At 37.6% G+C, this 13,692-nt stretch overlaps 1 protein-coding gene and 1 pseudogene across 2 annotated transcripts; both read left to right on the top strand.

Moving 5' to 3' along the window:
- The first annotated feature begins 300 nt into the window (after positions 1–300).
- On the top strand, positions 301–7,875 carry LOC132641163 (eukaryotic translation initiation factor 4B1). Of its 2 annotated transcripts, none has more exons than XM_060358056.1 (3): positions 301–1,522; positions 5,416–5,919; positions 7,156–7,451. In XM_060358056.1, the coding sequence occupies exons 1-3, from the start codon at positions 378–380 to the stop codon at positions 7,268–7,270; spliced, it is 1,764 nt and encodes a 587-aa protein (XP_060214039.1). In that variant the 5' UTR covers positions 301–377; the 3' UTR covers positions 7,271–7,451. The 2 variants fall into 2 exon arrangements, with proteins under 2 accessions (XP_060214039.1, XP_060214040.1); XM_060358057.1 differs by lacking the exon at positions 7,156–7,451 and adding an exon at positions 7,471–7,875 and having other exon boundaries at positions 306–1,522.
- A 3,238-nt stretch (positions 7,876–11,113) lies between these two features.
- Positions 11,114–13,692, top strand: part of LOC132639638 (GDSL esterase/lipase ACHE-like) — a 3,580-nt pseudogene continuing 1,001 nt past the window's right edge.

Below are 13,692 nucleotides of genomic sequence, written 5' to 3'. Positions count from 1 at the left end.
AATCTATGGTCAAAGTACGTTAAAAAGTGTAATGGAAGAAAGGTTAACCAAAAGGGCCAAAACAAATGGGAGGGACACTATAGCGCAGTAAATTACTGCGCTATAGTAGTTAACGGAGCCGTCCCCGTTAACTGTTTTAGCGCAGTAAATTGGTGCGCTAAAGATATTTTGGTAACATTTTTTTTATTGGGATATTTTAGTTCAAAATGTTTTTTTTTTTTTTTTTTTTTGGCATTTTGGTTGCGGACTCGTTAACACCCGACCAGTAATGGACGTCTCCTCTTTTTATATCTCCAATTTTGAGAATAAAAGGAAAGTAGTATCTATCTCATTTTAGAAACAAAAATCAATTTCATTTCCCTGCTCTCTCTTCGAAAATGTCGAAATCTCCATGGGGTAATATCGGCGCTTGGGCTGCCGAAGCCGAACTTGCCGAAGCCGAAGAAAAAGAAGCCGAAGCTGCCGCAGCGGCAGCGGCAGCAGCAGCCGCCGCAGCGCCACCGCAGAGCTTCCCTTCCTTAAAGGAAGCCGCCGCTGCTACCACCAAACAGAAGAAGAAAACAAAGATGAGCTTACAACAGTTCACATTAGGGTCCCGACCCGGATCCGGCTCCGGATCCGGATCCACTAGCCGGTTAACACCTGATGAGATGCTTCGCCTTCCTACTGGCCCGAAAGAACGATCTCCTGAGGAAATGCAATATGGTGGTGGTCGTCTTGGTGGTGGGTTTTCGAACTACGGTGGTGGGACACGTGGCATGGGCGGCCCCCCTGGTCCGGGTCGGGTCGGAAGAGATCGTGAAGGTGGTGGGTATGGGGGATTTGATGATGATCGAAGGGGGGGCCCGCCTTCTAGGGATTTTGATCAACCATCTAGAGCTGATGAGGCTGATAATTGGGCTTCTTCTAAGAAAGCATTCCCCCTTGGTTCGGGCCCCGGCCCGGCCCGTTCGAATCGGTATGATTCGTTGGGAAGTGGTGGGATATCTAGGGCTGATGGGGATGACAATTGGGGTGCGTCGAAAAAGCAGCACCCCAATGTGGGCCCACCACCACCACAAGGAGGGAGGTCTTGGTTCCCTGATTCGGGCCCGAGGCCTGAAACGGAGCGTTGGTCTCGTGAGGGGAATCATGAGAGGCAGAGATTGGTTCTTGATCCACCTAAGATGGAAATGGGAAGTGAAAATGTGGTGGTGAAAGGGAATAGGCCGAATCCGTTTGGGGCGGCGAGGCCAAGAGAGGAGGTGTTGGCTGAGAAAGGATTGGATTGGAAGCAACTGGATAAGGAAATTGAGGTGAAGAAGGGAATGGGAAGTAGACCAACGAGTTCGCAATCGAGTAGGCCCGGGAGTTCACATTCGGCCCGTTCTGAAGGCCTAACAGCATTGGATGGTGGTGTTGTTAAACCTAAGCCAAAGGTTAATCCTTTTGGAGATGCAAAGCCTAGGGAAGTTTTGCTTGAGGAAAAAGGTTTAGATTGGAGAAAGATTGATTTGGAGTTGGAGCATCGACGCGTTGACAGGTTTGGATACTTTTTCCTACAATTTAAATTGGCTGGTTTAATGCAGGTGTAGTGTTGTTTTTATGTTTTTTTTTCCTGAATTGGTAAACTCAAATGGTCATTGCTTAATGTGGGGTTTTGTTATTTTTCGTGACATGGTGCTATTATCCATACTGTGCAGTTGAAGTGCTATCTTGGATAGTAACTATAGTAGTGACCACATTGGTATGTTTTTCTTTTTTGGTAAGTAATAGATTTTATTACCAAAGTGGGAGTATTACAGCATAACATTGAAACTGAAACTGTATACCTTAGCTTCAACAGAACAAGCCAGCAATCTACCAACTAACAATCCTCCCACATTAAGTACACAGTAGTAATTCAAGGATTTCAGCGTGAGTACACCTCTTGAATGGCATTTTTAGAATCTCCTCAGCATTTCATGTTTCGTTGTGAAAGATTCGTAGGTCTCTCGTTCCAGATACGATAAACACACCCCACCACAGCCATTTTGAATATGCTTGCACTAGCAGATTTACCCTTAATTTTAGCAGTCATCCAATCCAGCTCCTCTTGCAAATCCTAAATTTGTCTTCTGATCCCTTGCTGTAGCAGTATTATACTCCAGATGTAGGCAGAAAATGCACACTCAAATAACAGATAAGAGCACAAGGAGCAAGGTTGACTGATAGTCACACCTCGATTAGCAAGTCTATCTGAATAGCTGCTCTCATGATGAAAATCCATTTAGGTGCTCCATAGTTATTACTCCCTCTGTCCCAGTTAATGTGACACTCTTAGCTTTTTAGTCTGTCCCAAAAAGAATGTCACCTTTCTATAAATAGAAATTTCTTAACTTTAAAATTTACCTTATGCCCTTAATAAAATGATTTATGGCCACACAAATTTCTAAGGTTTGGTTTAGACCACAAATTTTAAGTCTTTTTTCTTTCTTAAACTTTGTGCCAAGTCAAATGATGCCACATAAATTGGGATAGAGGGAGTACTAAGTATTCTCCTCCAGGTTTAAGTCACCTAGTAGTTTTTGATACAACTTTTTAATAGAGAGCAACTCCAGATATCACAGCTCATACCCTGCTTCTATGAAGTCCTTCTTTGCCTTGAATTATTTTTTCAACATCCATAAAGCTTGCTTGGGACAAGCTTTCAGATATTGGTATGTTTTCAAACCGTGTTAGTTGCTTTTCTTTTTCGGAGAATGAAGCTAGCTTCAGAGTGGAGAATGCAAGGAAATAAATGCTGGCTTACTACTGGATGAATTATACTTATGGCAAGCCTAAATTCAATAAGTTAGGCCCACATTACATATTTTCCATAACTGCAAGGTATGTGTTTAAATCTTCTTGATCCAATCACCTGCTCTGAATCTTAGGTTCCATGCAATTAATTCAGGGAAGTTCCTATGTCTTTCATGGGGGCATGAAATTCTAGATGTTTTTTCAGGAAAAGATAATGCTCAAGGAAAAACTCACATTTTAGTTATTCTAAAAAATTCCACATTTCAGTTAGTTATAAACAGGCTCAAAAGATGGTTGTCCTATCGCCGTGACCACTGAAAAGCGATTGATGCTATGCAATATTAATGAGGCTCTTCCTGCTGCCAAAAGATTTCTTGGCAGAAGTTCCAAAGTCCTTTCAGTCTGTTCCTTTCATCTAACTCAGCCCCACCTTCCTCTAAGCATTGCTATCTTGTAAGAGTATATGTCACACAGGGGCGGACCCACATGGTGTCAAGTGGGTTCATATGAACCCACTTCGTTGAAAAATAATACTGTATATACATGTATATTTAATCTGTTTTTAAAATAGATACAGGTATATATTAAATTTGACTCCCTTCGAATAGAATGCAACACCAGCCCAGTGGTGAAGTGGGTTCATTTTTTGTCAAATGATCCGAGTTCGAAACCAGCCTACAACAATTGACTATCCTCTTTTCTTTTAAACATATCTAAACACGTCCTTTTGCAACACTTTAAAATATTTAACACTTAGGAAAGTTTTGGGGGCAAACTAGAGTTTCTTTTAATTTTTTTAATTTTGTTTTAAACTGGTTACTCCTAATTTTAAGTTCTTGTGATGGGATTTAGGTCTTTTTAAGTTGTTCCTTTCACTGCTCTCTTGTGGAATTTTGTCAATAATATGAATTAAATTGGTCCTTTCTAGAGAAAATGTTTAGATTGGTACTTTCTAAAGAAAATGTTTAGTTCTTTTGTAGTAGATGTGAGAGAAATTATTTATAAGATCTAAATATGGTTGAACTTTGAAAATGTCAAAAAATAAAGTGAAAAATAGATTGCTTGACTAATTGAGAAATTTGGGACTCAGTAAGTAGTGTTGCTTCTCGGAGGTTGAAACCCATTACGTTATGCCTAGTATTGCTTTTACGGTGAGTTACTATCGTGGACTTTAGTTTTTTTTTGAACCCCCTTGCACGAAATCCTGGGTCCGCCACTGATGTCACACCATCAATTTGTCAGGGAAAATATGATGTCATGCAAACTTAAGTTTACTGTTGTTTTCTTATCCAAAAAATTATTGGGAGCATGACTCCTTAACTGACCTTGTAGATTTCTCTATTCTACCACATATAACCTGCCCTTTCAAATGACAGGAAATATGTGGACACGGTAAGATAAAGGCATGCTATTTTACAGTAATTTCCGTCTATCACTTTATCTTATAAAACACTTGATTGCTTTACGAACTTTTGGTTATAAAAAAATAACACACTTGATTGCATCTTTGTTTTACACCCTCTTACCTTTTTCTTCTCATGTCTCTTTCACCTTAAAGAAAGGAAAAATAGAACAACTACGTTCAAGCCAGCAGCACACCTGGATGTGAATTGCCATTTTGCAATATTTGTTGGAGAATATCATTGTCCAAAAAAAAAAAAAAAAAAAAAAAAAATTGTTGGAGAATGTTGTTACTCATTTTGTGAGTTGAAGAGTTGGCCTGGTTATATATTCTGTTATATTAGAGAGTACTCTTCTGTTCCAATAACAACGAATCACTTCCTCTTTTGGCTGTCCTAGAAAGGTTAGAAGATATTTTCTCCCTTCTTTTGTTCAAACAGATATAACCTAACCTTATTCATTATTTCAAATTTGATGTGATATCTTTTAACTGTTATATTTTTCTTACCCGGTACCTATACTAGTGGGAGGTAGCGGGTACCCCTGGAATTAGTCGAGGTATGCGCAAGCTGGCCTGGACACTACTGTTATTAAAACAGAACTACTACATTTTTCTCACATATCAAACTAACATCTTTTTTGGGGAAGTTTTCAGATTTCTAACTATTATCAGAGCATCTTATCTGTCAAACTTATTTGAACAATGTGCTCTTGATCGCCGCACTGCTGGTCAAATTTATGTGATGGAGTGAGTATTATTTAGTGTCCATAAGAGATATGGTTTCAGTTAGTGAGTGAAATGTCAGCTTCACTCCTAAAAGGATTCTGCAATTGTAGAATAGTAGAGAGAATGAGGGCTGAGATGTCCTTTGTAGATGTTATGAGTGTTCTGCTTGTACCATTTGCCTATGAAACACCCAAGAAAAAGAAAACGTTTAATTGCACCCATGTCCTATAAGCAGGAACCTAAATGTATTCTTTCAGCTGTAACCTAATCATGTTAAGTAGACATCTATGTAGAATTTGAAGTACTCTAAGGTACAAGGTTAGGTGATGTTGACCGTATTAAGAAATGCTCTAAATGTAGATGCAACTCTTTTGGTTATTTAAGGCTTATGAAGTTTATCTAATCATGTATTGTAGTCATTTTTTTTTTTTTTTTTTTTTGTAATTCCTTGAGCAAAAACCAGAAAGAAATAGAAAATAAAGAGAGTTTAACCATGTTTCTTTGTCTGATCACAAAAAACATTTCAGACCAGAGACAGAAGAGGAAAAGAATCTGAAAGAAGAAATAGAGAAGCTCAGAAAGGAAGCTACAGAGTGCTCAGAAGAGGACAAGACTAATTTACAGAATGTGATTAATCAGAAAGAGAGGGACTTGGAACTGCTGATCCGTGGTTTGGATGACAAAGTTCGTTTCAGTCAGAAACCCATTCAAAGGCCAGGCTCTGGGTCAGGCAGGGTTGGTGGGCTTTCTGATAGGGGCTTTTCTCAGCCAGCATCTTATGAGGATCGTAGAGCTGGTGATCAGATGGACAGGCCTAGATCACGCGGTGGAGGAGATGCATGGGCAAGGCCAAATGACCAAATGGAGAGGCCTCGATCACGTAGTGGTGTAGATGCGTGGGCCAGGCCAAATGAACAAGTGGAGAGGCCTCGATCACGGGGTGGTGGAGACGGATGGGCAAGGCCAGGTGATGAGAGAAGATCTTTCCAAGGAGGAAGAGGAGGATATTTTGGCAGCCGGGAGTCTGATAGGTAGAACTGTCTCCCTCTCTCTCTCTCTAGACACATACACCAACACATCCCACACTCATTTTTCCTTGCAACTATAAGTTTGTTTTACTTGCTTACTTATTCAGATGGCACTTGTGCCTAGTATTTTTATTGACTTGAACTGTTTCTCCGTCTCGGAAAAAATTGCCATGCATGACATTCCAGGAAATCTTTTTAGTCTTCTTCTTCTTCTTCTTCTTCTTCTTCTTTTCTTTAGATTTTATTCTTTTTGCGCCTGTCGAGATATAGGAATGTAGTACTGTTTTAAGAAGCGTTTACAAATTCAAATATTGTACAGCCTATGTAGGAATTTGTTATTCAAGTCTGGATTGATCCAAGAAGACTGTTGGTTTGAAGATATTCCTATTTTCTGTGATAGATAAGCATCCCTTATCACATTTATTCTCCAACCAGATAGTGTTCTGGACTTTCAACATCTTATGTGGAATTGTCTTGCTAATAATTTACTTGCAGTAATTGGTTTTCTATGTTTTTGTTCTCTATCAAATCATGTTTCTTTTTATTTCATCTTGGGACTATATCACTGAAGAGTATGAATGTCCTGTTCCAAGTTTCTGGTGGGTTGGTGTTGGGGTAAGGTATAGGATAAGTGTAACCTTTGAGTGGGGGAGTGTGATCTCTATTCATAATCGTGATTGGATATTGATCGCGAGCCAAACCCTGAGGTAATCTACTATAATGGCGAGATTATAGCATAGCTCCTGTTTGCTTCCATTTAGTGCTATAATTTTTTTCTTATGACCGTCATCAAGAATAAATATTTCTTTTAATGCATCTTTCAGGATTCTTTGTTATTCTGATTATTGGGATTTTTTTTTTTTTGAGCATGTGGAATATTTTCTCTTCCTTTGATTTTTGGTATAGCATTTGTCTGGAATAGTTTGTGAGTTTTGCAAGGAATTGAAATTACCGTAATATCAAATGATTGATATACCATAGAGAAGGTGTGACCCTAGAATTGTAGCTAATGAATCCCTCTGCCATTACCTGAGAACTGTGAAAAGAAAAGGACAGCGCAAAATGAAAAATGCTCATATTGGCGATTTATTCGGTTATTTGCACTATAGAGTGTAGACTGCTTAACATCTATGATTTTGCTGAAAGTAGACACAAGGAGGAGCAGTAAGTTCTGAACCTTTGAGAATACAGTGCTTCATATTTTCTTAAACACTGGAATTTCTTTCTGACAATTTCCAGATGTAATGTTTACTCACCTATGCCGGGAAAAAAGTTTCCAGACGATTCCTGCGGGCAAAATATATTCCAGTCTTGTAAGGAACCCCATCATTTGAGTGTATTGCGAGTGAATTGAAGTCCCACTAAGGGAAGAAATGATATATGGGACATAATACGAGTACCTATGCACTCTACCCATCTTTTTGGTAATGTATGCTAAATAGTGGCAGATAATATTACCCAAGAAGTGGCTTATTTATTTTTTCATGGTTTGCTGCTTTCTATTGCTAAGATTACCAATGATGCTATTAAATTAATCTGTGCATAATTTGGCAGGACAAGATCCGGGAACAGATGGTGATCTTCAAGTACTGTGGATTCTTTGGCTTCTCTTGCCTGCTTTTTTTGTCCTCTGACAAATTAGAACAGAATAATATATTTCGACTTCCATCTTGTTTGGCTTTTAGTTTTGCTGCAAGGATGATGCTAGAATTACCGAGTGTTGATATGAGCATTTTTGCGGTGGTTAATTGTCTCGTCTCAAAATTGTGCAGAAGTGCATTTTTCCTCCATTTCTCTTTGGAGGCAGTGTTTATTGCACCAAATGACTAATGTAAGGTGCATTTGTGGTCATACTTTTGGTTCTCTTTTTCTCTTATCCTTTTAGTAGGAGATACCTTTTAAAGGCTTTGCTTATTTCGTTAAACAATGGTTCCCGTGTATTCAAATTTTTGTGCTTGATGTTCCATGAGCCATTTAAGCATTTGGATTTAGGTGTTACTTTATGCTGTTCCATTGATGCGTTACTGACTTGTACTGAAATACTGACTTGTAATCTTTCTTCTTTTTAAACGGGAAGGCGTTTGGAGAACTTTATCTTTATTTTGATGCAAAGGTTATAAATTGGACTCGGTAAGTGCTCAAAGTTGATGTATTTTGATCTTCGCTTGGTTCTTGTTTGGTAAAACTTGTAGTTTATGATTATGTAATGTCATGCAAAGGTAGCATATTATGAGGATGTATTTGTTCTGATAAAATGAGTCCATTGGTTTTTGTAACCTTCCTCGTCATTCGTTGTTATATGGTCCCCAAGTCCTTTAGAGTCACTCTTGCAGCATAGATGCCACAAATCCTTGCATATTTCCATCCAATAGAGGATTAGATTGTAGGGGAAGGACAATGTTAGTGAGCATGTGTGTTCTTATTCAATTTCATACATAATTATTTACGCAATTAGGCTACTTATAGGGGTAATAGTTATGATAAACATTAACTGGTAACTTAATCATATTTTTGCGCAGATTGTCCTTCTGGGGTGGTCTTTAATTTTTGCCCCTTGAATTGCTGTTTAATTTTTGCCCCTTGAATTGCTGTCTTAAGTTTTGTCCTTTTGCTTGAAAAGGCGGCCGAAAATATCCTGATGTTTTGGGTTTGAACTCTCACTCAGTTAAAAAAAAAATCGCAAGGCAAGGTTTTGCAAAAAGTTCTACCTTATGCGGCAGATTTTGCCTTATGACATAACTAAAAGTCTGTTCCGTAAGACACCTTAAGAAAAAGTTCTGCCTTATCGGGTAGACTTTTAGTTATGTCTTAAGGCAAAGTCTGACCGATAAAGCAGAACTTTTTCCTGAGGTATAACTAAAAGTTTTGCTCTTTCCGGCAGACTTCTAGTAAAAAAATGTCAGTCACTATCTGAATGACTAAACAAATACCAGCTAACGAACCGAACCCCCACCAATAACTAAGATTGCTCGGGGTTGGATAATCTATCAAATGCTGATTAAGTGTGGAGGATATAGGTTGTTTAAGAAGAGAGAGTCGTTGGTTCTATGTCTTATGGCAAAGTTTGCCGCATACGGCAGAATTTTTTGCAAAGGCTTGTCTTGGGATTTTTTTTTTTTAATTTATTTTTTATGACTAAGTCGGGATTCGAACCCAGAATCTCAGAGAATTTTAGGCGAAGGACAAAAATTAAAGCCTAGCAATTTGAGAGGCAAAAATTATAGACCACCCACAACGAAGGGCAATCATGCAAATTGCCCTAACTTAATAAATTGATTGTAATTTCAATCTTTTCATTTTAATTTGGCAAAAACAAAAAGATGATATTATTTTATATTGAGACCATTTTACTTTTAAGGGCAAAGGGCTGAATTTGTCTCTGAACTATGCGAAATGAGATAGATTTGCCCTCTTTAGATAGTCTGGTTAAAATCCTAGTCGAAATTAAAATAGATTAAATTTGCTATTATTTTCAAACGGCTAAAGCTTAGCACCCGGTGATTACATGCGTTCGCAATTAAGGATTATGTTCTTTTTTTTTTTTTTTTGAAAAAGAAAAGAAAATGGAAGGCAAATTTCACCTTTCTCATAATTCAGGAACAAATTTAAACTTTTTGCATAGTTCAGGGGCAAATTTGACCGTTCGCTCTAATTTTGAGTTTTAAATTTCTTTTTGTTCCTCCTTTCTCTCTCCCCGCTACTACCTTATCACCAATCAACTTTTTCCACCTTTCTCCTTTGCCCCTCCCCATCACCGTTGTCATCATCTGCTCTTCCTTTTTTCTTTCTCTTTCTCTCGTCCTGGCGCCTCATCACCACCTTCACTCTCAGGAGGATATGAGCTAAATAACTTGAACTTGCAACACATAATACTATTCTAATGCAGGTATATAGCCACATCCATAAAAGGAGAAAGGAGAAAGTGGCGGTAGACGTAGTGCCAGAAAGAGAGGGAATTAAAAAAAAATATTAAAACCTCAAGATGAGGGTCGAAGATCAAATTTGCCGTTGAACTATTCGAAAAGTTCAAATTTGCCTTCCATTTTAAGAAAATTAATCAAGTGATAAACTTCCGTCGTCTGAAAAGAAGGGCAAATTTTGCCAGTTTTAATAACGACAAGGGAATATTTGACGCGAACTATTAATGGAGGACAAATTTGTTCTGTTCCGGAAAATTTAGGGGTTAATTTCACCCTTTGCCCTATTCTTAATGACATGATTTTACATGCACAAAAATGTCATGACATGTACTCCTTCTATCCCAAATTATGTGACACACTTTCCTTTTTGATCTGTCCAATGTCACGTTTATATAATTAAAATTTACTTAAACTTTAGAATTCCCCTTTTACCCTTAATGAGATGTTTTATACCCACACAAATTTCTAAGGTTTGCTTTACATCACAAATTTCACAAGTCTTACTTTTTTTTTTTTTAAACTTTGTGCCGAGTCAAAAAATGTCACATAATTTGAGTCGGAAGGAGTATAAGACTCACATAAATCAAGCGGAGGGAGTAATTATTTGCTGCAATAAGTTAAAATTATGTTGATAGTTTGAGAATATTTTTCACTATTGTATTGTGTATATGTAACTTGAAACATTTCAGATATTGTGCATGTGGCAATTGCTTGTTTTAAGATAACAGACCGTTATGACCGTTATGCCGAAGATTATACAAAGATTTAAATTGAGAATGTCGGAGAGCAGGTGAAAATTCCAAAGAGAAAGGACGAAGTTAGATATTTGATTTCTTTGGATTTGTGTGAGTGGATGAATGCCTTTTGGTCCCATGTTCACTAATCACTATGATATAGTATTATGGATCGAGTTAAGTTACCATATTAATATTTAATATCCAAAATGTCCCTATAGAATTTCACCAACATATTGATTATGGGAAAATGGAGCTCTCTGGCTCAGTCTGAAACCATCATAAAATGAATATTAATGAATAATCTAGTCGTCTCCAAGTTGTCTTTTCTTACTTGTTCGGTTTCTAGAATGTCACTGATCCCACCGAATTTGCACTGTTACATTAAAACATTTCTCAGATACAATATAAGTTAGCAGAAACTCTAAAAGGCTTCAATCTTTGATACAATTTGTGGAAACACTTCCTTTCTTAAAAAATTGAACAAAACTTTGTGATTCGGAATAAAGTGTATCTAGTCTTATATAATACAGTTCTAAAAATATGGAGTGGCTATGCTGTCAGAACATTCCCTTAAGTATGAGGAGTACTGTAGCCTTTGGTGTTACTACAGTTTCTGTTTTATGGGTTTTATTGTTTAAGGATGAATGGGGTGTTAGTTTGTCTGATAATGGATCAGGGACTTGTCATTTCCCAGCAATATTCAACTTGGGGGATTTGAATTCCGACACCGGAAGTGTATCGGCGACGTTTGGTCGAATAGTTCCTCCTTATGGTGACACTTTCTTTGGTAAATCTTCTGGCAGGTATTCTGATGGACGCTTGGTTGTTGATTTTATAGCTATTTTAATCAAGCTTAACTTGGCTCAACTTAAAATATCTTTCCTCAATTGTCTGCACTTAGTAGGAGTAAGGTCTGCGTACACTCTATCCTCCCCAGACCCCACGTTGTGGGATTTCACTGGGTTGTTGTTGTTGTTGTTGTAATTGTCTGCACTTCTAGTTGTATAAATTTGTACATGCATTAGTCTGAACCCGTAACTTCCAACACAGAGTATAGATATATAGTATGTAAAAACGTATTAAAATCACAACAAATATTTGATATGAACCCATAATTTTTAAAATTACAATGAGTTGAATACTAAGAATCTTAAAATTCAAATCCTGGATCCGCCTCAGGTATGTTTGGATCAAACTTGGGCGGGTAAGAATTGATCAATGCAATAAACGAGCATGGTTTAACCCGCTCAAAGTTAGCTTTGGCGAAAATGGATCGAGTCAAGAAAGGTCGAACAACGGGTCATAGATCAACCTATCAAAAACTCCCTTCCTTTCTTATTTTGCTTTTTGAATAAGAAAATATGAAAGCTAAAAATTATTAGAATTTACATAATTTTCAATCTCCAAATTTAATTTTGTGTCATCCAGGTTTGGGTTGCATTTGACCCGTTGAATTACACCGTTTGACCTGTTTTGACCCATAGCTTGACGGGTCATTCTCGGTTCAACTCGTTGGGTCAAGTCGACAAAGAAATACTTTTTAACTTGGGTGGGTTAGTAACAATGAGTTGCCTCTAGTCCGATGGCTGTAGCAGTATGAGATTGAAGCTAACCATTGGGAATGACTGGTTTATCTGGTCTTATATTTGTTCTGTTGAGTTTAAAGGTATGATTTATTTTGCAGCTGAAGAGCTGCGGTTTCCTTGCCTTGGTGCATATTTGGATTCTATTGGATCAAATTTCCTGCATGGTGTAAATTTTGCGGCAAGTGGATCGACTATCCAGCGTATGGATGCCAAACTTTGTGCTGCTGGCTTCAATCCTCTTACTCTTGAAGTACAAATTTCGCAATTTGATCAGTCCAAAACTCGGACTGTGGAACTGCATGACCATGGTTAGACATTAATCATCGTATCATTTGATTATTACCTCAATAGAGTATGATGGTTCCTTGTAATGCTATAACTAAATGCATGGTTTCCTTCTGATAAACATGTACTTAAAAATGTCTTTTCAGGGACATCAAAAGCAAATTGCCTAAACCTGAGGACTTCTCAACAGCAATCTTCATGATGGATAGCAGGCAGAATGATCTTCATTATGGACTGGCATTAACGACAGAAGAAGAAGTGAAGAAATCTATTCCTAATATGATTGATCAATTGACAGTGGCCGTGGAGGTAAGTAGTTTAGTCATGACGGAAGTTTATCGTTTATGAGTATCTAATATGAAGCTGCAAGATATTTTCCTACAACCTTTGACATTAAAATATACAAGCTTTCTTTAATATAATAAAATGTATCAGGTTAGAGTTATTCTTCACAGATGCACTATTGCAATAAACTACAGCCGTACCCCCAACAAAAGAAAAAGTTAGTTGTGAAGGATGTGATTGTGTACAAGAATAGTTATATTTAAAAGCATTTGCTTTTGGCAATATGGTGTTTCTGTCCAATCACCATGTAGACACAATACAGTGTCTTGCTTTGAGAGGTAGCCCCAAAGTTCAGTTGCTTTTGGCAATATGGTATCAATAGCACTAGTTGTAGAATCAAAGAATTCTCTCCTACTAAGGTCATAGATAGATGGAAAATCTACACAATGCTCTCACTCATCATACGGTGCATCTCTTCCCTTAATTGAAATTTCCGTAATTAGGTTATATCATCCACACTCTTAGGCTTGTGTCTGAATTTTTTATTGGAAACACCTGAGATATATCCCAGTACAATAGCTTCAACGTAAGATCTGTATGAAAGAGTAAAGTAGTTCTTATATAAAATGTTTGTGTTGTGTTGTTTCTTCCTGGAAAATTGGGATTGTTTGGGATTCTGAAGCCACATTATTTCTTTTTTTCTCCTTTTCTGTTTCAGCAACTCTATGAGAAAGGTGCTAGAGCTTTTTGGATCCATAATACAGGTCCCATTGGATGTTTGCCTTACTTTGTTGTTAAGTATCCATCAAGTAAAGACAATGCTGATCAAAATGAAAGAAAGGAGGAGGTCAATCAAAAAGAGATGTTAATTAATCAAAGGTCCAACTGATCACCACGCCTATATTGTAAATATGCAGGGAAAACCTCTGAAATTATTTCAATATTGAACCTTGGACATATAAG

The sequence above is a fragment of the Lycium barbarum genome, chromosome 5, assembly GCF_019175385.1.
Source record: "Lycium barbarum isolate Lr01 chromosome 5, ASM1917538v2, whole genome shotgun sequence".
Lineage (NCBI taxonomy): Eukaryota > Viridiplantae > Streptophyta > Magnoliopsida > Solanales > Solanaceae > Lycium > Lycium barbarum.
Note: the sequence above shows the minus strand (reverse complement) of the source record. Positions and strands in the feature narration are given on the sequence as shown.